This window comes from Lathamus discolor, chromosome 5 (genome assembly GCF_037157495.1).
Source record: "Lathamus discolor isolate bLatDis1 chromosome 5, bLatDis1.hap1, whole genome shotgun sequence".
Classification (NCBI taxonomy): Eukaryota; Metazoa; Chordata; class Aves; order Psittaciformes; family Psittacidae; genus Lathamus; species Lathamus discolor.
In genome coordinates this window covers 51,758,844-51,781,919 of record NC_088888.1, presented here as the reverse complement: position 1 = coordinate 51,781,919, position 23,076 = coordinate 51,758,844, and the positions used below count along the sequence as shown (strand labels likewise).

At 41.4% G+C, this 23,076-nt stretch overlaps 1 protein-coding gene across 4 annotated transcripts; it reads right to left on the bottom strand.

The window, feature by feature from the left end:
* Positions 1–1,366: 1,366 nt before the first annotated feature.
* Positions 1,367–18,220, bottom strand: SLC18B1 (solute carrier family 18 member B1). Of its 4 annotated transcripts, none has more exons than XM_065680849.1 (14): positions 18,001–18,220; positions 17,604–17,743; positions 16,361–16,456; positions 14,648–14,721; positions 13,749–13,896; positions 11,674–11,830; positions 10,337–10,473; positions 8,539–8,640; positions 7,484–7,575; positions 6,243–6,338; positions 5,353–5,427; positions 3,714–3,807; positions 3,562–3,608; positions 1,367–2,177 (listed from the first exon to the last, which is right to left on the bottom strand). In XM_065680849.1, exons 1-14 carry the CDS (start codon positions 18,044–18,046, stop codon positions 2,105–2,107), a joined length of 1,377 nt encoding a protein of 458 aa, XP_065536921.1. In that variant the 5' UTR covers positions 18,047–18,220; the 3' UTR covers positions 1,367–2,104. The 4 variants fall into 4 exon arrangements, with proteins under 4 accessions (XP_065536921.1, XP_065536922.1, XP_065536923.1 ...); XM_065680850.1 differs by having other exon boundaries at positions 17,604–17,740; XM_065680851.1 differs by lacking the exon at positions 18,001–18,220 and adding an exon at positions 17,928–17,993.
* Between the last annotated feature and the right edge of the window lie 4,856 nt (positions 18,221–23,076).

Below are 23,076 nucleotides of genomic sequence, written 5' to 3'. Positions count from 1 at the left end.
TGGAGAAGTTACCACTGTGCTGCAGCCAAAGAAATGCATTGCCTGCCAGACCTGCGAATGATGCAGGTATGGCATTGCTGTAGTAATGCAGCCCAAAGCAAGCCCAGGTCACAGCCGGATAACGAGCCAGAGTTTGGGAAATCTCAGTGAAGGGCAGCATTGCCAAATTCCTAGCCAGCGGGAGAGCACAGGAGGCAGGCAGCTGGCCCTGAGCTCACTGCTGCTGCACAGGCACTACCTGTGCTGCCCCAGCTCAGGGCTGCTCTGATCTAGCCAAGCGCAGTCTGTTCCTGGCACAGTCACTACTTATTACAGCTTCACATGTGGTAAAACTGTGTTAGTAACAGCAGATGGGTATTTAGACCTGCCACTGCATGAGACAAGCACAGCACTAGCCAGGGGGTTGCTGAGTTTCCCACAGGAGAGCCCACTGCTCTGCTTTAACTATAGTTGCAGGACCCCTGGATAATCATGGCAGAACATGCTCGTGAGTTGGTCTGAGCAACTGGAAACCAGGATTCCTTTTCAATTTTGCATCCATTGTGTTCATGAAAGAAAGAAGAGGGGAAAAGATGTGTTGCCAGAAAGCTAGAGGGGTTAGTTAGGTCTGTCTAGTTTCTACTAGGGGTCTGCTCCAGTTCATGCATTGCACGACAGGTCTAATTTCAATGGCATTTGTGTTCTTTCTGGTAATCCCAGCCAGTTCAAGTCCTAACAGCACAAGTCAGGTAAGTGAACATTTCATAAAGAGAGCTAATTAAGTCTCCTGTCTACAGGTCTGCATCTTGTGCACCTTGCACCTACCTCCAGCCCTCTCAGCTCCTTCTCAGCTGCCTCACCACTGGAACTGGCAGGGTCAGCACTTCATCATAAGTTGAGGTTTTATAGTGAAGTCTAACACCTAACACAAAAAGAAAGGGATCTATTGCCAGGGTGCTCGCAGGGGAAGCCTGCCCTTTGGTACCCTGATGCTTCACAGTTCAGCTGGCTACCAGAGCAGTTCTTGCTTGCCCCAGGAAGGGCTCTGGCAGACAAAGAAGTATTTATCATGTAATGCCAGCAGCTACTCAGAAAAGAAGCCAATTGTAAGTTGCTAAGGCAAGACCATTTTGTACTATTTATAGAAAAACGGGTAGCACAGAGAACCCTTTCTCATGCTGAGCTGTGGGCTCAAGAACAAATTAAATGATGTTTCCCACAACTGAGGTCAAGTGGTCTACTGTGAATATGCCCGGCATGACCTTGTCTCAGCTCCCCTTGACCTGTTTTGCTGAACACCTGGACAAAGTGAGAAGATACTTTTTTTTCCCCACTGTTAGAAATTAATAGCTCTAGACTTTTGATAGACCTACTGTTGCAGAGGCAATTAGTACAAACATTCCAGCTGGCATTTATTAGTAAAATAGATCTCACAAACATCAAGTGTAGTCTTCATACATAACACAAACATATCTATTCCTATATGTATACACACGATGCCAAGTTTCCTCTAGGACTGAAGATCAGTTAGTTCTAACTCTTCATTACTTTTGCCTCCAATTTTCAGGCACTTTCAGGATAATACAAATGTTGATAGACACAAAGTCTTTTAGACTTGGTTTGTGAAAATTTGCAAAACTTAGGAAAAAAGTTGCTTTATTGAAAAAAAAAATATTGTGCTTAATGCTTTGTCATTTCAAATTCTGTTTCAACGTTATCAAAGTACTACAAGATAATGAACATTCTTTAAAAAAATACAGAAAATCATAGTAGCAAAATAGTAGCTTTACCCAAGAATAAAGCACAGCAGGCCCAAGTGTAGAAACCAGACATTTGAAAACACACTTCTTTCACATACAGTGCTGCACTGTACATGGAACACAATAAACATGCTGACATCTGAGTGTTACTCATCACTTCAGCCAACCCACATGAAGACTTTCAAAAGAAAGACAGTCAGTGTTCGGTGTTTCAAAACAGTAATAAAGCTATAACTAAACCACAACTGGTTGTTCACTAAGGGATCATGTATCCCAGCTCCAGAATAATGAAACACTTTTAAGTCCACTCATCTCAATAACTGGTTAAACCACAATAGTAAACTGAGAACTGAAAGTATGTCTGGCTATGATTCACTGCTCATCAGATGAGTTCTTTCTTCATTAGTACCAGGAGGATTTTGCAGGCTGGAACTGGAACTGTTTGCACAAGCGAAAAAACAGAAGCAAAGAAACAAGTTTAATATTCTCTGAATACTTCAGTGCAATACCAACATTATAGCAAAGAGCCACACATTACATGGAAAGAGCTATGTGGATCACTGGATTTGGCTCCCTACTATTGCACAGAAGTACATACTATTGCTCTCACACCTGTCACTTCACAGAATCGCAGAATGGTTTGGGTTGGAAGGGGATGTTTAAAGGTCAACTAGTCCTAATGAGCAGGTACGTCATCAACTAGATCAGGTTTCTCAGAGCCCTGTCCAACCTGACCTTGAACATTTCCAGGAATGGGGCATCCACAAATCTGGGAAACCTTGCCAGTGCCTCACCACCCTCATTGTAAAGATTTTTTTACTCACATCCAGCCTGAATCTTCCCTCTTTTAGATTAAAACCATTATCCATTGTCCTGTCACAAAAGGCTCTGTTGAAAAGTCTGTCCCCATCTTCCCTGTAAGCTCCCTTTAAGTATTGAAAAGCTGCTATAAGGTCCCCCTTATAGCAGCTAGACAATCTAAACTCTAGGCTGGACAATCCAAACTCTCTCAGCCTGTCTTCATATGGGAGGTACTCCAGCCATCTGATCATCCTCATGGCCCTCCTCTGGACTTGTTCCAGCAGTTCCACCTGTAAATTTTTTGAGGGCACACTCAATCCTACAGACTAGGTCATTGGTGAAGATGTTAAACAGCACTGGTCCCAATATGGACCCCTGTGGGACACTACCCATCACTGACCTCCATCCAGATGCTGAGCCATTGGCCACTACTCCCTGAATCATAGAATCATAGAATAGTTAGGGTTGGAAAGGACCTCAAGATCATCTAGTTCCAACCCCCCTGCCATGGACAGGGACACCTCACACTAAACCATCCTACCCCAGGCTTCATACAACCTGCCCTTGAACACCGCCAGGGATGGAGCATTCACAACCTCCCTGGGCAACCCATTCCAGTGCCTCACCACCCTAACAGGAAAGAACTTCCTCCTTATATCCAATCTAAACTTACGCTGTTTAAGTTTTAACCCGTTACCCCTTGTCCTGTCACTACAGTATGAATGCAACTATCCAGCCAATTCCAGCTCACAGACACCCTCGTGGAGGAACCATCAGTAAGGTTTTCTTGTTAATTCCACAGTCCTGTTGCTTGTACAGAACAAGCATTGCCTAGTTCAGGTCTCTGTTTAAGTCAATATGAATTTAAGAAAGCATAGAGACAAAGTATTTAAGTGATATTTTTACTGCTTGTCTTGTCATTCATTATCAGGTTGGTAGTGAGGAAAAAATGGAAGCACACCTTTCAAAGGTTTGCTTTATTTGGCTGCAAGTAAAATGAAGAACAAATATCTCAGCATACCTTCTCTTTGTTGCCTCAGTGATATAGAATATTCCAGTTGCAAGACCCTTTGAGGAAACACTCAGTTACAATTGTAATAATAACAACAACCTTATGCAATAGCTCATAAATGCAACAGATACAAAAAAAGCAACAAATGTGTAATTACTTACACTTAACAGTGCCCATCCTCCTTGGATGGCTGAGGCCCATTCAAAACCCAGCTTTTCATTTAGAAATCCTCCCAGAGTGGGACCTGCAAATGCCCTACAGCAAATCATAGAATCATAGAATAGTTAGGGTTGGAAAGGACCTCAAGATCATCTAGTTCCAACCCCCCTGCCATGGACAGGGACACCTCACACTAAACCATCCCACACAAGGCTTCATCCAACCTGGCCTTGAACACTGCCAGGGAAATCAAAATGACGTATTAGCATCCCAAATAGAAAAGATAACATATTGCATTCTCAGAGAACTTCTTTATTGCATTTTGTGGCCTCCCTCCATTGACTCTTTTTCCTCTGTCAATAAAGAGATTGTCTTCCACAGACCTAACTTTCCTGTAATCCACAGTAACTATTAACACTCTGTTTCCTATGTCTCCAATAGACCTGTCTAGTTACCTTCTCACCTGGAAGTAAGATCCACATCAGAAAGCTGAATGCACTCTTTCCTGTATCTAGACTGGTTTAGAGATCCCATTAAGGACTATGCACTACCAGGCATCTAACCAATCAATTTTATCAGAAAAGAGTTTTAAATTCCCATCCCTCAAAATGTAAACCTTCCAAACTGATGGATATAGGCAGGTAGGGAGGCATACTGTGACAGATGCAGTTACGGTAAGGTTGAGCTGTGTGTAACTGTCCTGCACCTTTATGCCTAAGAATGTCATGAAAGGTTATGCATCTGCTGTCACTTTACGAAAGGCCTTATGATATGGTCTCTTGCTACAGAAAGGGACAAAACTTCCTGGCACCAAGTCATGTAATAAAACCAGGTTTGATAACAGCATAAAACTGGGGTTTGGTAAATTTATTCAACCTATATCTGTACCATACTCTATGCCAAATAAACAGGACAGCTAGAACTTCAGTTAGCCTGGAAAAAATGGTGCAAATTTCACCTGCAGCCACAAGGACAAGTAAAGAGGACAGGTAAAAAAATCCTGGGCGTGGCTATCAAAAGGGGAGAATCTTCCCACTGAGTGACAGCTCTGAAGGGTCACTCAGCCAGTAGTGCCTTTCACTCATTTCGGTAACAGCCACTGAGTAATAAACACAGACACACTCTGCCAAGCTACACAAACACAGTCCTTAAATAATGGCTGTGGCTGAAAGAGAAGATTCTACCCTAAGCTATTGCAGACAAAAGGAGGAAACATGGAAAATGAAAAAGCAAGAACTGAGTCAGAAGCAGATACCTTCTAGGTCAGTCCATGTGCATGGACTTAGCTTTGTAAAAAATTAGGGTCCACCCCTCTTTGTATGATTAAACATTAAATATTTCAGTGACAAGAAAAATGACCACACAGAAGCAAAAACTAACATCCACTTAATCACTGCAGGTTTTTGATATGAAGAACAATACATTTCAAAGGAAGGCAAGTTCAGAGTCCATTCCTTTTACTGCATAAAAAGCTGTTTTAACATGCCCACCAGGCACCTGTTTAGCAAGAACATTTTGAATCAAGGTCAACACAATGACTGCAGTGCAAGACTTCTGGTGGTAATGCAGCAGGCTCTTGTGTGGCAATAGTGAAGAACAAGCAAATGCTCACAGCTTACAAAAAGGTGACAGTATAGTTACCCAAGGGACCACATGGCGTTGAAGAGCCCAGACACCAGTCCCAGCAAACTCAGACCTTCTTCAAATCCATTCTCACTGCAGAAAGACAGACCAGTTACAGCAATACAATACATTATTGTGTCTCAGTCTATAGCCTTCCCCTATAGATTTCTCCCTCCTTTTAATTTATATACAATATAAATAGTTAACAAGCAGAAGCGTACAGTGGAATCATGTCTGTTTACCCAGAACCTTCTTCTTTGCTGCCTCTCTGGAGGATTGCGTGCTGCTCCTCATCTCTGATGTCTGCCGAGTAAGATTCCTAACATCCCACCACCACTTATTCCCCGTGTTTCATGTGCCAAATGAAAAACAGTGACAGGTAGCTTTTACAAAGGAAAGACCTTGTTCCAAGAGAAACGTAGTAGTAAGAGTAAATCAAGACCCTTCTACAGGTCATTACTGCCAAGCCACATCACAGACCTTGTACTTTCACCAAGTATGATTCCGGTAGGTGCAGCTGTTAAAGCCAATGCAGTCTGAAAATCCAGTGAAAACTGCTTGCTACTAATTGTCCTCAGAAGCTGAAATAATTCCTTTGTATATGAAACCACGCACAGGTCACATCATGCTATGAGATCCAAAGTCTGATGGACTTCAATGTGTTCACAGTACTCAGGTGCACATTTACAAATTTAAATTTGGATATTTGGAGTATAATGACTGGGGTGTTCAGTCAGAAAATGTTAAGACAAAAGAGTAGTGGAAGCATTTAATTATTATTCACTGCCTTTGTCTCAAAATGGAGGAAAAACACCACACCAAAACACTACTTCATATTCACCCCTGAAAACTAGTTGCAGTTTCCTACTGTCAGTAACATGAAAGATGTGTTGGACTGAGTTACTTACTATGCACACTGCAGTATCTCTGGAAAAACTGGGATAGCACTCATGCCAAGGGAAAACCCAACCAAAACCAGCACCAGCACAAACATCCACAGCTGACTGAAAAAGAGGCATTTAAAAGAAGTTAGCTGCTGAAATAAGGACCCCATCTGTCTGAAGGCTGTTACATCAGCTCTCCACGACTGACCAGAAAATAGTTTTCCTGAAGACAAAAAGAACTCTAATTGAACACTAAGACTTGAAAAATACAGTTTTATGCTTAAAAAAAGACTGTAAAAGAATTTTAATATCTTGTGCTCAAATTAAGTATTTCCTTATCAAATGCAGCTCATTTTAAGAGAAGCACACAGAGAAGAGGTAGACAGATGAGCTTAACTCAATCATATACTCAAGTGCCAGGCTTAGTTTGTTGCACAGACTAAGTGAAGAATTTGCAGCTAAAATTTTATAGCCTAATACATTATAACCAAATAGACTTAACTAAACAAAAGAACCTCAAAGATTTTACTGATTTCTTCTTCTCACCAGCTCAAATGTATTATCCCACCCATTTCAAATGCGTGACCTTTTTTAAAAATTAGAAATCTAGGAGGAAGGAGTTGACTGATTCTGCACATTTTGCAAGCCTATCAGCATCTTTAACAGAGTATATAACCTAGGACAAAAGGACTGTACAGTTGCTTTGTAAATGTAGCAGAATGTTTTGCTGTGAATTAACTTGAGAGATACAGTAATCCAGTGTTCAAGTGCAACAGACACTGTCTCTACTTAGCTAGCTGAAAACAAAGCTATAATCTGGTGTTTTCCCTCAGTAAGCTATATACAGAGAGAACAAAAATTACTGCTGCAGAACCATGCAAATAAAACCCCTAGTTAAGAAACACTAATGAAACAGAGAAAACTGAAAAATAAGACAGAAAATGTAACTTTGTTTTGCTGCAGTGGAAATGCATAGAATTGGAAGCAAAAAAAAAAATAAGTAGCTGCATTCTTCCCCCCATACACCAGCAAATAGTAACAGTAAAAGCAAAGAAAAAGTATCTATTTTATGAAGCTGTAAAATCTTCATTTTCAGATGCTTTCCCTGCTTTATATTCGTAGTTTCATGTTAGTAGTTCAACAAAAACCCTGCTTCATGATCAGAGGTACTAATTATACACTGTGGACATTCATGACTATGGTTACGACATCTATCAGAAAAACATCACAAAAGGGGATAGGCTGAAGAAGTGGCAGTTCCATACCTTTCAATGTGTAGTACAGGAGCAGGTCCTAACATGAAAAAACACAGTGCTGTCATTAAGCCTCCAGATACCAGCAACCACTTCCTGAGGTACTGTGAAAGGAAGAGGTATGTATTCTAAAGATGTGAATTTGTAATGTAACTATTTTGTTTCTCCTAATACCCCCTCTTCTAAATCTCCATCTCCTGAAAAGTACGGATCCTGTAGAGACCATTACACACAAACTGGGAATTCAGTTTCTCTGCCAGTTCTGAATACCACCAAGAAACAAAGAATTCATGTTTCCTCATCAGTGTTGTCACTGGCAGCAGCTGCCTAACACCAAGATTTCTTCAGGATACTGAGGAACAGTGCTTCTCTGTTAGCAAAGTATTTTAGGCCTTACTCTTCCTTAGTATAAGAAATATCATGCAGCACTGCATGTAATTCTCATATACAAAGGCCACTATTGAAACAATAAGTGTCAGAAAACTGATGCCGTCCTTCATGCACAGCATTCAAATTGTAAGTTTCCTTGATCAGTGAGCAGTGGCTGTCAACCAGGCACTTTAACGTATATCACTGTCAAAAGTGTCTTTCTATGGTGCAGTTAAGAACCAGAAAACCATAGCCAATTGGTGTGCTGATCTAATTAGGATATTACACTTTTTAAGAGGTAAAGTCAATACACCTAAGCAAAACATCTTTACTCCTCTTCTCTAAAGCTGATAAAATTAGATCTGGTCAAAAGCATGGATAAGTGAGATATAATCTCCTACTCTCTGTTTCACACTGGCTGGAAATAGATTGTGCTTAGTCCACTGGAAAAGCTCAACACATTTCAACTACAGAATTACTGTCCAGCATTTTCTACTATTTTGTATGTTCTTTTATTATGTGGACCTTGCAAAAGAGACCTTCAAGTGAGCAGTATTCAGTGCTCATGCAAGGTCCTAAGACATCCCTTTATAGGACCAGCTGCTCATCCATTGCTCCAAAATGGGAAATGATCCAGTTTTAATTAAATGCACAGAGTGCTTTACTACCCCTCCACAAACAGCAGGGTAAGTACTCACTGGCAGTTTGTCACTTAGAAGTCCGAGGAGGGGAGAAGACAGGGAGTACGAGAGTGCCAAACCTAGGAACACCAAGCCTACATAACCAGCTGGGAGTTTGAACTATGGAAAGGAAAACAAATAAAACAAACCCCAAAACATCAAACCATATATGCTACATTCCTTAAAAGACAATCTAAGACTTACGTTTTTAGGTCAAAATACTGAAATGCATGATTGTAAGTATTTTACTGATACTGCACAGAGGTTTTTCAAGTAATTGAAGTAATCAGCAGAAGTCATTTCCTTCCACTTCTAACCATGGAGTGAAAAATACCTGACACACATAAAACCTAAATAAACTCAGGAGGAAACACTATGCTATGTCCCTACACCAGCACACTGGATTCTAGCATTATCTGGCATGTTTGAAACAGACGCTTCAGACAGTGAAATTTAGATGGATTTAGTCTTTACCCCTACAATCTTCAGTTTTATTTCCACTTAGAAAAGCATAATTGTAATCATCGAACATTGACCAGTGCATCTTAAAAGCAAGCAGTGCTGTAAGACACAACTGTGGCTTTTCAATCAAAGGAGGATTTTTACGAGAATAAGTAACAGGTTTTTTGCACACACCCTGAGGTCTACATTTTCCTAATGCAGAACCACATTTCTGTATTAAACAAAATGTGTCATGAAACAAAAGCATACTCATCTTTCAAATGAGTTCTTTAACTACCGTTTAGAAGGTATTTGAAGGTGTTTCATGTGGCATGGACTACATAAATATTCACTATTTCCTTGCCATATGCAAGCACATAATAATAACTCTAATTTAGTGGTTAGAACACCTGCCAAGAAGGCTACAGCCCTTTCACAGCAAGTATCTGTTAGCACAGAGCATAGGGAAAGCAGAAGAGCCACACAATTGCACAATATTCTACAGTGGCAAAATTACAGATCTCTCTTGGGTGATGGAAGACGTACATTCACATATCCACTGATGGAAGAGGCTAGCACCAAGTCTCCTCCACCCTGGATGAGTGCTCTAAGTGCTGGACTAGACAGACAAAAAGAAGGATCACAACCACCTGTGAAATGCTATACCCTGGAAAAACAAATAACAAATAAACCACTTAAAAAGCATTGGTTAGTTTCCCATAGGAATAGAATCTTAAACTGTTTACTTCAAATTCAGTATCTCAAACACTACTGGGAAAATAAATAAATAAAATCAAGTAGGAAACGAGTAAATAAATAGTAAAATATATTAAAAATAAATAAATAAAATGGCATTTGCCTTTTCAATAAGTGAGTGAAGTCAGCTGGCAGGCTACACAGTTGCAATCGATTTAATTTTAGCATACCTGCCAGACAAGGCAGAGCTGCAACATCACATGCCCAAAGGAAAATGTCCATATCAAGAGAAAGAACACTGCCAGCGACTGTTGCAGTTTTACAGAATTTGATTTCAGAAAGGAGGAGAAAAGTCCCTCATTTGCAAAACCAGCTGCTATTCCCCATTCAGAGAAGGTTCTCTGCACTCGAAAGCCAATTAAGTGGAAAAAGCACATTTTTGAAGGCCTTACATTCCCTCATTCTCACAGTTACCAAGACCCAGTGGCAACAGATGGTGTCAATGGAATTGTGATCTGCCAGTACTGTGGAAATCACATTATTTAGAAATCATATTCTTAGCAGTTAATTAAAGAAGTGTAATTGGATATGGCTTAATTTTGTTTAGGATATTTAAACCATATTTATAACCAGTTATTTACTATTTAGCAAGATTTCCCTGCATATTAACAGGACTTACCTTCTTCAGGATAAATAGAGACATTGTGGGATCCAAAAACCCCAAGCATGCACTTAGAGAAAATATAGTAAGACAGAGTAATAAGACTTTTGGCAGAAGAATGAGCTTCCAAAAGGAGTCCTTGCTAGGGACTGAATCTGTTTCAAGAGAAAGAGGAAACTGTATTATTTTAAGCAGCATAAGCTTATGATTTATCTTCTTGCTTTAGAAAATAAATCAGTATCTCTCTTTTTCTATTACTCATTACCTAATAAATAAAAGTTAAGAGTAGACTATTATGCATTATATTATTTTTTATATTGAAACCCCAAATTTGATAGGTAATTAAAATAAGTACATTTTAGATTCCAAGACTGAAAATCCCCAAAGAACAAAAAAGCATGTACTATTTCAACTACGTGAAAATACAACTACTCCTCCGCTAGTCCTTATATAATGAAAATCTCATGGATACATCTCAACACAACGTGCACACATGCATGAACCATTCATGTCCAATCAGAAACATGCTTTGAAAGGAAAACAAAAAGATTGCTATTTATCAGTTGAAATCTGTCTAGTCATTTGGGTCTCTTACATGTTCAATTTGTGCTACAGACAGGAAGGTTCTTTCAGATGGCATGGTTCCCTTCCTGATGTGGTTGGTGCTTTAATAGTTGAATGTGGTCTCAAAGTATAGATAGAATTAAAAGTTCACTCATTAGCATCCACCACCTCAGAGCTAACATTTATTTAACATAGTTTCAAACTGGACAGTAATATCATATGATTGATACGATACATCATACCATATTTAGCATACGATTTATATGACCTCCAGCACTTCAGTTAAACCCCTCATGTATTAACATTCTTTCATGTTACTGAGATCCTGCATCAGTGAGTACAAATAAACCCCTTTTCATCTTCCAGTAATTCTGTTTTTCCCCTACTCTTAACCGTTCAAACACGTTGAGTTCTCTTTTTAAGCAAAACCAACCTCCAGCTTTTCTTCAACTATCTGCAACGATCAGCTGATACTAAGCAGACAGAACTGATCCTTTACAAGCTCTGAAGCTAAGGAGATGAAAGAAAACAAACGTATCTCTCAGTTGACTTCCACACAGATTCCTTAGTGTTTCCAGAGATGGGCATGAGGTCTTGGATTCATTCCAGGCCATCTGCACACATTAATTTAGCTTAGCATTAAAACATGGGCCTGATCAAGATCACAAATTAATTCAGCTGGAGCTTTGCCCTCTGAGTTGGATCAGACTTCAGAAGTGAGTTTTTTTAAAGGACTGTTAAGAACATGAGAAATTAAGGTGAGTGAAGGAGGCAGGAAGAAGGATGCTCACCGTATTTTGATAATACGCACATATTCACAGGCACCAAGACCAACACTACGCATCCCACCGTAATGAAAGGGACTTCATAACCAAATGATTGATACAAAAAGCCACCTAAAGGTGGGCCCAGTACCAGTCCAAGTCCTGTAAAAATTTCAAGGCTGCCCTAAAGGATGACAAAGAAAGCAAGAAAAACTCGGTATGTTGAGAAACAGGTAACAGTGAAAAGCAAGCCATTTTTCTGAGGAGCAGCACAACATAATCAGGCTAGAGAAAAGAAAAAAGCACTCCATGGCTGAGGAGGATAACAGCTAATACTGACCTTCACAAAGTGAGATAGACAACATTGTGTCCCAACAAAGTGGGACAGCCAGTCAGTCCCTCTTTGCCTCACTACAGGGAACCACCTGTACTGCAGCATTACCCACTCTGCCGCCACCTAACAGACCCCATTCCTGAGGCAAGAAAAATGCTCTAGTGACAGAAAGCATCTGTAGGACAACTCAGGCTGAAGTGATCATCTCTCCAACCTGCTGTTACACTCCAGCCTGAGGGGGAGGACCCAAACAAGCCTATCTGGATGGGTCATTATCTCATGGAATAATGAGATACACAGGGGTACATGTGGCAAGTTAAAGCTTTATGTCCATAACCAACTGTTTGGATTCACTGACTAGGAGTAGGAAATAACAGTGAAATTGCAATAGGGTAACTCGGGTTATTTTGGCCACAATTTAATAATCTGGCATCTTTTATAAGATACTGAGTTTTAAAAGTCCAATAATACAGTTACACTTAAATCTTGTGCTACACCATCATAGTCACCACTGTCAGCATCTGCCTCAACATTTAATTAATGAATGCTTAAACCACCAGCAAGAACTGGTGGTAGAAACTGGTTACAATTAAAGCTTTGCTAACTTTTGGGACCCAGAAACATAGTATAGGGATTAACCCTCATCTTTAATTTTACTGATACAAGTCAGAGTGCTGAAATGGCCTGACAGCAAGCACAGTCAGCAACAGCCAAGTTCTTTACCCTAGGTCAGCCTCAGGTAGCAGCCTTTTCCTTTCCTAGCAAAGGAAATAACTAGTAACATATGACTAGCAAGTCTTTAAAATTTCTAGATTTTGAGACATTTCGGTAAACGTCAACACATGTAATGCCCATGACTTAACATAACTGCATCCAAACAATGCTTTTATTTCTGTGGTTCGCCAACCATAAAAAATACTTACTCTTAGTGAGACAGCAGTTCAAAACAGGCTGCACATCATTCAGCCCTTTTATGTTAATGAATTATTGGGATGGAGGGGAACTGACGCATTGCATTATTACAGACCAGGGAGAGGTAAACCTGATATTGTAAGAAAAGTGATATTGTTTATGTTCTGTAGATCATACCTCCTGCAACAGAGTGATCATGTTGACACATGCTGAACTTCCCACTTCAGGACTGACATATCTACATTTAGTAACTTCCCTATACATTCTCTAGGGTACCCAATGGGTAAAAGATGGGCTGAAAACTGGTACCAAAAGAAGAGGAAAAGTGCTTCTTAGTATCTAGCACTATCAAGAAAGGCAATGGAAAGCAAGGCTAAAAACCCCTCATCCATTCCTTTAGGCTTTATGATTTTACCCTATGATGCACTTTGCTTGATCTTATCTAACAACTAAGAAAATTGGGGCTGTTCAGCCCGGAGAAGAGAAGGCTGTGTGGACACCTCATAGTAGCCTTTCAGTATCTGAAGAGGGCTAACTAGGATACCAGAAAGGGACTCCTCATCAGGGACTGTAGCAACAGGACAAGGCGTAATGGGTTTAAACTTAAACAGGGGAAGTTTAGGTTAGATATAAGGAAGACATTCTTTACTGTGAAAGTGGGGAGGCACTGGAACAGGTTGCCCAAAGAAGTTGTGGATGCCCCATCCTGGATTTTCGATTAAAAACAAACATTATGTTACGATTTCAAATACGCCCGCACATAAGACAGCAGATTTTCTCCTCCTGGTTTTAAGCTTCCTACTGGCAAGTTATCATATTGTGGGTACTTGGCTCTAGCACTGTTTTTTCCACTTACCAAGACAGTAGCTATATTATTGGGAAATGCCTTTGCAAGGATTGAAAATGATGCTGTCATTGCTGCTGCAAAACCTACTGCATCCATTGCTCTTACTAAAAAGCATAAACCAATGAACATTGGTCCACTTGGCACCTTGTCCAGCATTCTGAAAAAAAGAAAAAAACCCCCAAACAATAAATGCAGATCTCTCAGTGTGCAACAAGCCATCTCCTAAAGGCCCTGAAGCATCATTTCTTACTCATTAAAGGACACATCTATTTCCACATCTTTTCAAATCACATCAGTGAAGTAATTCAAACTCTACCAAATTATTTCTGGCAACTTTGTTCTTCCCCCTTTCTTTGGTGGTGAAAATACCACAAAAAACCTAACCTGTGAAAAACTCAAATGACATCTTCTGCTGTACATCACAGCTTTTCCAAGCAACTGTGCAAGGAGTCTGAAGTAATGACATTCAAATACCTAGAAAGAGCTTCTTCATTGTTAATAAAACTTTAATTTTGCTAAAATGTGTGGCTTAGCCTCTGTGCCTGCCAGGTAAAGCTTCTCATTTGCACTCAATATTTTTAAGAAAAGAGTAATTACAACATTATGCATAAGTAGTTCCCTTATTGCTGCACTTTGACAGACTTCTTACTGTTTATGAACTATATTAGTTACTTAAACACATAGAACCTTCCTCCTTTTCTTTCAAATTAGTAAACAGGCTTTGAAACCTACTGAAATTTTGCTTGGTAAGTGGTAGGGAAAAAGTAAAGATGCAAAAAGTTAGGTGACCTAACCAACACCCAAAAGATGCACAAGAGTTTCCAGTTTTGTTCTGTGTCCATCTTTTCATATGGATGAAAATTATTAGAAGACAAACACAACAAAAACAACCAACAAAAAATACTCACCCAAACAGAATAGTCACACATCCTGAGACAAACATCCCTGCCAAAAACATGAATTTTGCTCCAATATGTGTAATCTGTAAATTAAATGCCATTTTTACATGTTATTATTTCAAGCCTAGATCAACATTCTTTCAAAGTAAGTTACTGTTAAGAAATCAAAACATTATGGGCACATTATAGCATGTGCAACTAAAAGATCTAGAGATACTGTTCCTGCCACCGTGCCTTCATGCAATACTGAACCAAAAAACACTCTGAAGGGTTAGGTGACTTAACCCAGTTTTCAGAATAGTAAGACAATGGTGCAGTTAACTGTTTCACAGTATGGTGCTGCAGCTTCTGCAGAGCAGAAGGTTACAGCAGCATTACTCATCGTAAATAAAAAGAAAGTAATACATCCTTTCTCCAGCACCATCTGTAATGCCAAGTTAGCAATACCTTTCACGTATATAGCTTAGGAGAGTCAATGGAAGCCAATTTTAAAGCAAATTTATCATAACCTTTAATGGCATAAAGCTTGGACAGAGGCAGGCCAGCAGCTTCAGGCTTTCCTATTCATTACCATGGAAAGGACCTCACACTTTCCTTCATTTCAGACTCCATTGCCAGAGTGAAGGGTAACAAAAGGCATGCTGCAAAGCTAACTCAATCCCAAAACAAAGTATATCTGAGCGTCTAATTCCCTGCTGCAACTTCCCCTAAGGACAGTAGGCATTTCAGACTCTTCTTGTTCAGGCCTGGACAAAGTCCCCATGTTTCAGCCATTATTACTAAAGCCCATATTTTGCCAAGTTTCACTGAAACCCTCAGGGTTTCTGATTGCTGGACTGTCCACCTCTGTTGTTGCTCATTTCACCTGTCTGCAATAAGGATGGCATGCTCGCTTTATCTCTCCCCTGCAAAGCACTTGGTGAGAGCTGTGCCACAGTTGAATGCCATTAGAGGCACGGAGGCTGGACTTACCAATGGCACCTGTGTGACACCTTGATAAGCCATCTCACCATCAAAGAAAAACATTCACCATTGGATTAGCAAAGAAAGAGACGACTGTGACACCACAGCAGCCACAACTTAGGGTATGATCCTAGCCAAAAATGCACAGAAAGCAGTGCCCCAGCATATAAACAAACAAGCTGTTACATAATTTAGTTGTAATTTCTCCATCATGAGAAATATTCTGAATCTGTGGGAAAACTAAAGTTGCAAGAACTGGAGACATTTAGCTCATATGGCTGTATAATGGAGTGGAAAGGAAAACTCAGTTAAGCAGCAGAGTCATAATAGGAGGAAATGTTAAGAAAAAGACAACATACCCGAAGAAAAAGAAGAAAACCAAAAAAAAAAAAAACAAACTAAAACCAAACCCCAACAATATAATAACAGAAAAGTAGAACTGATCAGCAGATTACTCTGAAGCAAACAGAACAGTTAAGCAGAAGAAACAGAAGCGCTACATGTCCACCACCCCATGTCTCGCTACCCTTGAGAACTGTAGAAGAGTAATTTTTAAGTTGTACTGACAAGGCTTAGCTCAGATTCAGACTGACTGGCCAGGCTTCAGCCACTGCAGGCATAAGCCTGCAGGACTGCTACTGAAGAGACATCTCTTTTCTCAGCCTTAGAGAAGTGTCTTCATGTACCAACCTGTGCCATCACAGAAATAAGTGATGTGCCTGCCTCACAGAAATAAGTTACAGCCTCAATTATACTTACATAATTTCCTAAGATTAAAGAAGACAAGAAATTGACCAAAGCAAAACATCCAAAAATCAGGCCAACAACGGTGTTACTGGCACCTTTTTTTTCTGCCTGGAAAAAAGATCACAACGGTGTAAAGACGGAGGCAAGCTCTTGAGGTGAATAACACTCATGCCTTGTACATGCATTTTTTTTAATTCTCTGTTAGGAAATTACTTTGTAACTGCACTTTCTCAAAAGCAGCAGGAACTCACAACATAACAACACAACAATTTAAAGACATCTTGCACTTCTATTTAAGCTGTATGTAATCAAGGGAAAAGCAACGCTCATTCCTCAAAGAAGTGGAACACTGTGCTGTTTGCTGAACTACTGAACAGATAACCAGATATTTTACAGGTGGCTTCAGTGGGTGCAAGGGAGCTAGCTGCAAAGCCTTGATCCTTCGCATGGCGAGAGGGCAGTGAACAGAGGTCCCCTGTTCTCTTCAATGTGCCATGCCTACTCATAACAAGCACCAGGCAAATTTTTTACTTATCCAACTGGCAAAATACACTTACTTGGATACAAGCAGTATATAGGAGGATTTGAAGCAAAAATAAATTTACTATTTCTTTGCTAACACTTGGGAACAACTTGATCATGACAGAAATGGCCTTCTGCTGTGAAGGCACTGTGACCATTTGTTTTCATCCTACATTTAAATATAGTATTCACTCAACGTAAGCAGAAATTATTCCCCCTCCTGTCCCCCACCCCCCCATCTGCTAGGTGAGGAATTTAACAGTGAATGATGGCCCATCATGAGTTAATAGAGAGGTAGCTATAAATAAAAGGTCACTGAGTGGCTAGAGCACTGAAATGCAAGTCAGGGCACGGGCAGAGTTTTAATCTTAGCTCCACCACCAAACTGCTATCCAGCACTGGGCAAAAAAAACTATTTCACTTATCCAAGCATCCATTTCAACTTCTATTTCTTATCATCAGTTTGCTGCCTCCTTTGCAGCCACAGGAAGGTGAAATTAGTCCATGGACAAGATCCAGGTCACTGTTATATACACTCAAATATATTTTGGCCAGCATTGGGCCAGGTTAAAAATTCTCACAACCAAAAAGCCTAACCTGAACTCACAGACTGCCATCAAGGTCCTAAGGTGCTAAGGAAACTTTCAAAAGCCCCAGTATGCAGCAAAAATGCATATATATATATATATATATATATATATATATATAAAGAGCAGCTGGCTAAATAATTTACCTCCGAAGGGAAGAAGGGTCCCAGGATTGAATAGCATATCATTGAGCTGAAGTTTATAGAAGCTGTTGCAGCCATTGTAAATAGCTGCTCCCTGGTAAGCCCTCTCGATTCCCCACGAAGTGCTCCTGGTGTGCCATCTTCTACCAAGGAAAAGGAAAACGAAAACGGAAAGGCGTTACAAGGTGACAGAGGGAAACGCAATTTGCGAATCAGGTTGGAAAGCTAATACCCGCGCCGAAGCTCTGCCCCGCGGCCCGGGGTCGAGCCGTACATGCCGCTCTCCGCACGCAGGAGCGCAGCCCCAGCCGCACCGGCGGACCCTACCCCACGCGGTGACAGCGGCACTGCGGAGCTCCCCGGCACTCATTCCCTCCAGCAGCCCCTCTCCGCCCCACACCTGCGGCCTGCTCGCTGTCCGCGCCCTCCGCCTCCCGGCTGCCCATGGGGAAGAAGCGCCGTGCCCGCAATGGCCGGCGCGGAGCGGCACCTCCTTGCCGCCCCGTCCGACAGCGCACAGAGACCGCGGCCAGCACCAAGCCCCGGCGCTCCGGCCGCCGGCACTGAGCATGCCCGGGCCGCCCCACGCACCGGCGGCCCCGCCGGGAGCCGCCGGGGGTGTGCCGTGGGGGGGCTGCGGCCAGCGCGGGTTGCCGGCTCAGGAGGGGCGTGCACCGGGGGCTGTAGCATGCGATGGACTCTAGGCGGTAGTGACCTGCTGGCTCGCAGCTACACTGCACGTCTGGTGGGGGGAATTCATGGTGGCTTCTTCCACAACGTAACGAGAACGTGGACCTGTGCGAGCAAGTCCAGAGGAGGCCAAGAAGATGATAAGGGCTGGAGCACCTCTCCTGTGAAGACAGGCTGAGAGAACAGGGCTTGTTCAGCCTGGAGAAGGCTCGGGGAGACCTTAAGAGCAGCTTCCAGTGCCTAAAGGGGGCCTAAAGAAATCCGGAGAGGAACTTTTTACAAGGGCATATAGGGCTAGGACAAGGGGAAATGGCTTTGAATTGAAAGAGAGGAGATTTAGTTTAGCTATTTGGAATAAGTTCTTTACTGTGAGGGTGGTGAGGCACTGGCACAGGTTGCCCAGAGAAGCTGTGGCTGCCCCATCCCTGGCAGTGTTCAAGGCCAGGTTGGACGGGGGCTTGGAGCAACCTGGTCTAGTGGAAGGTGTACCTGCCCATGGCAGGGGGGTGGAACTGGATGATCTTGAAGGTCTCTTCCATCCCAAACCATTCTATGGTTCTTAGGAGTGGCAGACCAAGCAAGATCACTGATCATCCACACAGTCTAGCAAGTTACAGGTTCCATAAAACAGTAACAGAGGACCTGAATGACAAAGCTGTCATATAGAATTACTAGGTATAAAGTGTCCAGGAGTAAATTGAGGCTAGAGATGAGGAAAAAGTGATACAGTCAATGCATTTAGCATGAGTTTCTACTAGGAGGGTAGGAAAGTAAGGAAGGAGACGAGACATGAGCTGGGGACCTCTCTGAAATGTAACACAGACCACTCATTGCTTGAAGAAAAAAACAGTAATTACTTCTTAAAAGCATTATTTTAACTAGGCCATCCTTATTCAATCTTGTCACCAGTTACAGTGTTAATATGCACAATAAGAATGTCTCATAACAAATGTTGCCATGTACCTAACTTTAGAATCCCACACTCCATGTGACAGGAAAAAGCGGAATAACTTTCTTATCACAAGATTAGGAAACTAAAAAAAATTTAGTAGCCACAAAGAAAACAGCCACACTTTCCTTTGCTGAAGCCTATTTTGACAATATATTGTGTATGGCATATCTTGTAGCTGTGAAGTTGAAAAATCCCTAAGAACAACGTCAATCTTTTCCTGTCTGCCTCCAGAAAAAAAGACATAAACGTAAATCCATTTGAACAGCTGTATACCTCCCCCCCCCCAAAAAAAAAGAGGAAGAGCACTTGTAAGTCATCCTGAGTTCACAAAAGGATAATGAGAGAAAAGTGATCTATGTAAAGCATGGCATGTAAATAGGCTGAATAAGCGAAACTTGTACAGAGGGATTAAAACTGTGGCAAGAGAATAAGTCTTCCACTACTGTGGCTAGAATAGTCAATTATATTCAGTAGGTGAAATAGTTTTCACTCCAGCTACTTGCTCTTTTCAGTCTAGACTCTCACTCTACAGATTAGAACCCCTTTCAAAACCTAGTCATCTTCTCGTTAATAATTACCTGTGAGTAATGAGTAATCCAGTAAAGCCTATGGAGTCAGATTTCCACAAAGTCAGTGCGTGCAGTAGAAGGCTGAAATGTGGGAAGTACTAGTGATGCACTGTGATCAGAATGAGCTACGGTTCTAGTAATAAAAAGGGCTATGATCTCCCTATGTGTGTGTGATAAACACATAAATGTGTTGGCTTTTGAAAATCACAGGTGTTGCTACGTGGATATAACTGTATGAGTTTGCAAAGCTCGCTAAAGACACAAGATTAGGCAATAAGTTGAAAATGGCCAGAACTCTTGAGCAAAATGGAGTCACATAGCAGAAGAATTTGTAAAGGTAAAAGAAAAGGGGGTGGGGGTGGGTGGGCGTGGGCTTGATATAACAAAAGCTAGTGCCTGGAAATCATAGGGTTAAAGTACTTTTAGCCTAACTTAGGTCGAAGATAATAATATTTGTGTTGTAGGTCTATGGAATTTAGTGGCCCCACTAAACATGAATGAATTACTTCACACCATCCTTCTACTTATCAGTTAGTTTAGAGGCAGTACCCCACAAACATCTGCTACCTTGGGATACTCCTTGTCTGCCACAATAAATTTTGCAGGAAGGTCACGCTACTCTAAATCTTTGCCCGCTATCAGAAGAATTACAGATATGGCTGGTTTCAGCTAGTTTTGTGATTACTGGGGCATACAAAGGTGAAAAGTACACCGCGAGGAAGACTGCTTACTTCATCTTGAAGACCCCTACTCACATGAGGAAGACTGCTTACTTCATCCTCAAGACCTCTGCCCACAATCACTGGAGAGCAGTGCGCAGATGCCAAGAGGAGGAGACTTACGATAATAAATTCCTGGAGCTAGTTATAATATTCCCCACCTATACGCGGGAATTATGAATATGTATATGTCTAATGCAATAGTGAAAGTATATAAACCTGTAACAAATGCTAATCAGTGCGCCTCTGGCTACCGTCACACGCCCAGCGCTGTTGCTTTTGCTTTATTGACTTTGTCCCTCAATAAAACCCTGTTATCTCTATTAGAGGAGTGAGTTCGTATTTCACAGTGTGCATATGGATTACTTATGCATTGCTCATTATTGCTAGAGGAAACTGGTTGATGTGACATGTTTGTTAATTCTTCATATGTTCCACAAGTTATTGTTGTGGTTTAACTCCAGCAGGCAAGAGCCCCACGCAGGTGCTCACTCACTCTCCCCAAGTGAGATGGGGGAAGAGAATCAGAAAACTCATGCTTGAGATAGACAGTAAAGCAAAGCAAAATGATGAATTCATTCACCACTGATAATCATAGAATAGTTTGGGCTGGAAGGGACCTTCAAAGGTCATCTAGTCCAACGCCCCTGCAATTAACAGAGACGTCTTCATTTAGATCAGGTTGCTCAGAGCCCCATCCAACCTGACTTTGAACGTTTCCAGGGATGGGGCACTATCCACCTTTCTGGGCAACCTGTTCCAGTGTTTTACCACCCTCATTGTAAAGAGTATTTTCTTCATATCCAGCCTGAATCTCCCCTCTTTTAGTTTAAAACTATTACCCCTTCTCCTATTGCTAGAGGCCCTGCTAAAAAGCCTTTTCCCATCTTTTAAGTAGGCCACTTTTAAGAACTGAAAAGCTGCAGTAAGGTCTCCCCAGAGCCTTCTCTTCTCCAGGCTGAACAATTCCACAGCCTTTCCTCATAGGAGAGGTCCTCCATCCCTCTGATAATTTCTGTGGCCTTTCCCATGGTCAGGCAGGTGTTCAGCAATCCCCAGGACAGCAGGGCTCCATCACAAGTAAGAGTTACTTGGGAAGACAAACACCATCACTCTGAACGTCCCCCCTTTCTTCTTCTTCCCCCAGTTTTACATGCTGCGCTTGAACACCATATGGTATGGAATATCCCTGTGGTTATTTGGGATCAGCTGTCCTAGATGTGTCTCCTCCTCCCATCTCCTTGTGTACCCCCAACCTACTCACTGGTGGGGTGGGGTGAAACGCAGAAAAGGTCTTGACACCCTGTAAGCACTGCTCAGCAGTAATGAAAATATCCCTGAGTTATCAGCACTGTTTCCATCACAAATCCAAAACACAGCCTCATATGAGCTACTATGAAGAAAATTAACCCTACCCCAGCCAAAGCCAGCAGAGCTATAAATACTTGTTAACATTTCAACAAGGACTTGTTACCAGCCTGTCACGGTAAGTTTTCCAACTGTACCAAAAAATTATTTTTTTTTTTAAAGCATACAAGCCTGTCTTGCTGATGTCATGTCTGCAGCAACTTCAAAAAGTAACTTTCCTTTCAGAACCAAATCAAATGTAGAATTCAAGCCTTGGAACACTAGCCCTCCACAAACACTACCAACAGAGTCTACGTCCATTGCTTATGTCCACAAGATAAAAACACATTAACAACAATTGTGTTAAGAGCAGCTTCCTTCCTGCTCACCCAGGACATTCTGAAATGCTCAGTACAAGTGGGAATACATACCCCATATTATTGTTCTGTGTATTTGTAGAGATCTTAGAAATACTGCTGCATTACAATCCAGAAATCACTTAGCTGGTGCTTATTTGCATCATATTACTGTTTATTTTGCCAGAAGTCATAGTGGCTACACACAGGTATTTGGGAAGTGTTTAAAATGGATCTAATTTAACCACATGGTAACCACATCCTTTGAGGATCTAGTGCGGAATCTGGGGAAGGCAACAAAAACCTGTAAACTGTTTTGCTCAGTTACCATGACATCAAAGCCTTTCTTATTTTCAAACTGAAATGCCATAATAGCTTGTCCTTTTTCTGAGACCCTAGAAAGGTCTCACCATAATTTCTCCAGGCACTTGAAGCTCAACACAGACATCTCTTGTGCTCCTGAGTAACAGCATGCAGTTGGCTGTTCTGAACCATTACCTGGAGGCACTTGGAAATACCCATCTCACCTCCCATGGCCAATGAGCAGGACTTCTGCGGATACAGAAATTGGTAAAAATAGTCTGGCCTTACATCTTTATGACGCAGAACCTTGTTTTGGACTGTGTGACCAGGAAATTAACAAGATAACTGTTTAGGAAGAGTAGGGTGAAATTGTGCACTGGTGTTATTTGCAAGAAGGCTTCCAAATCAGTGTTACACAAGACTGAGCAATCGTCTCTTTTGGAAAGAAAATGATATCTTGTGACACTGGAAAGGAAATCATAGCACATGCCTGTGCTTTGTTTTCTAGAAACGGATGCCAGAGGAAAAGAAGTTTTGCAA

Bases quoted from the DNA above. Each gene is read 5' to 3' on its own strand.
- SLC18B1 (XM_065680849.1), bottom strand. From the start codon at position 18,046: ATGGGCAGCCGGGAGGCGGAGGGCGCGGACAGCGAGCAGGCCGCAG. The intron at 13,897-14,647 runs GTGAGTATTTTT...TCTTTTTTTCAG, and splicing joins TGTGTGACTATTCTGTTTGG to AATGCTGGACAAGGTGCCAA. The intron at 11,831-13,748 runs GTAAGTGGAAAA...GTCATCCTTTAG, and splicing joins ATAATATAGCTACTGTCTTG to GGCAGCCTTGAAATTTTTAC.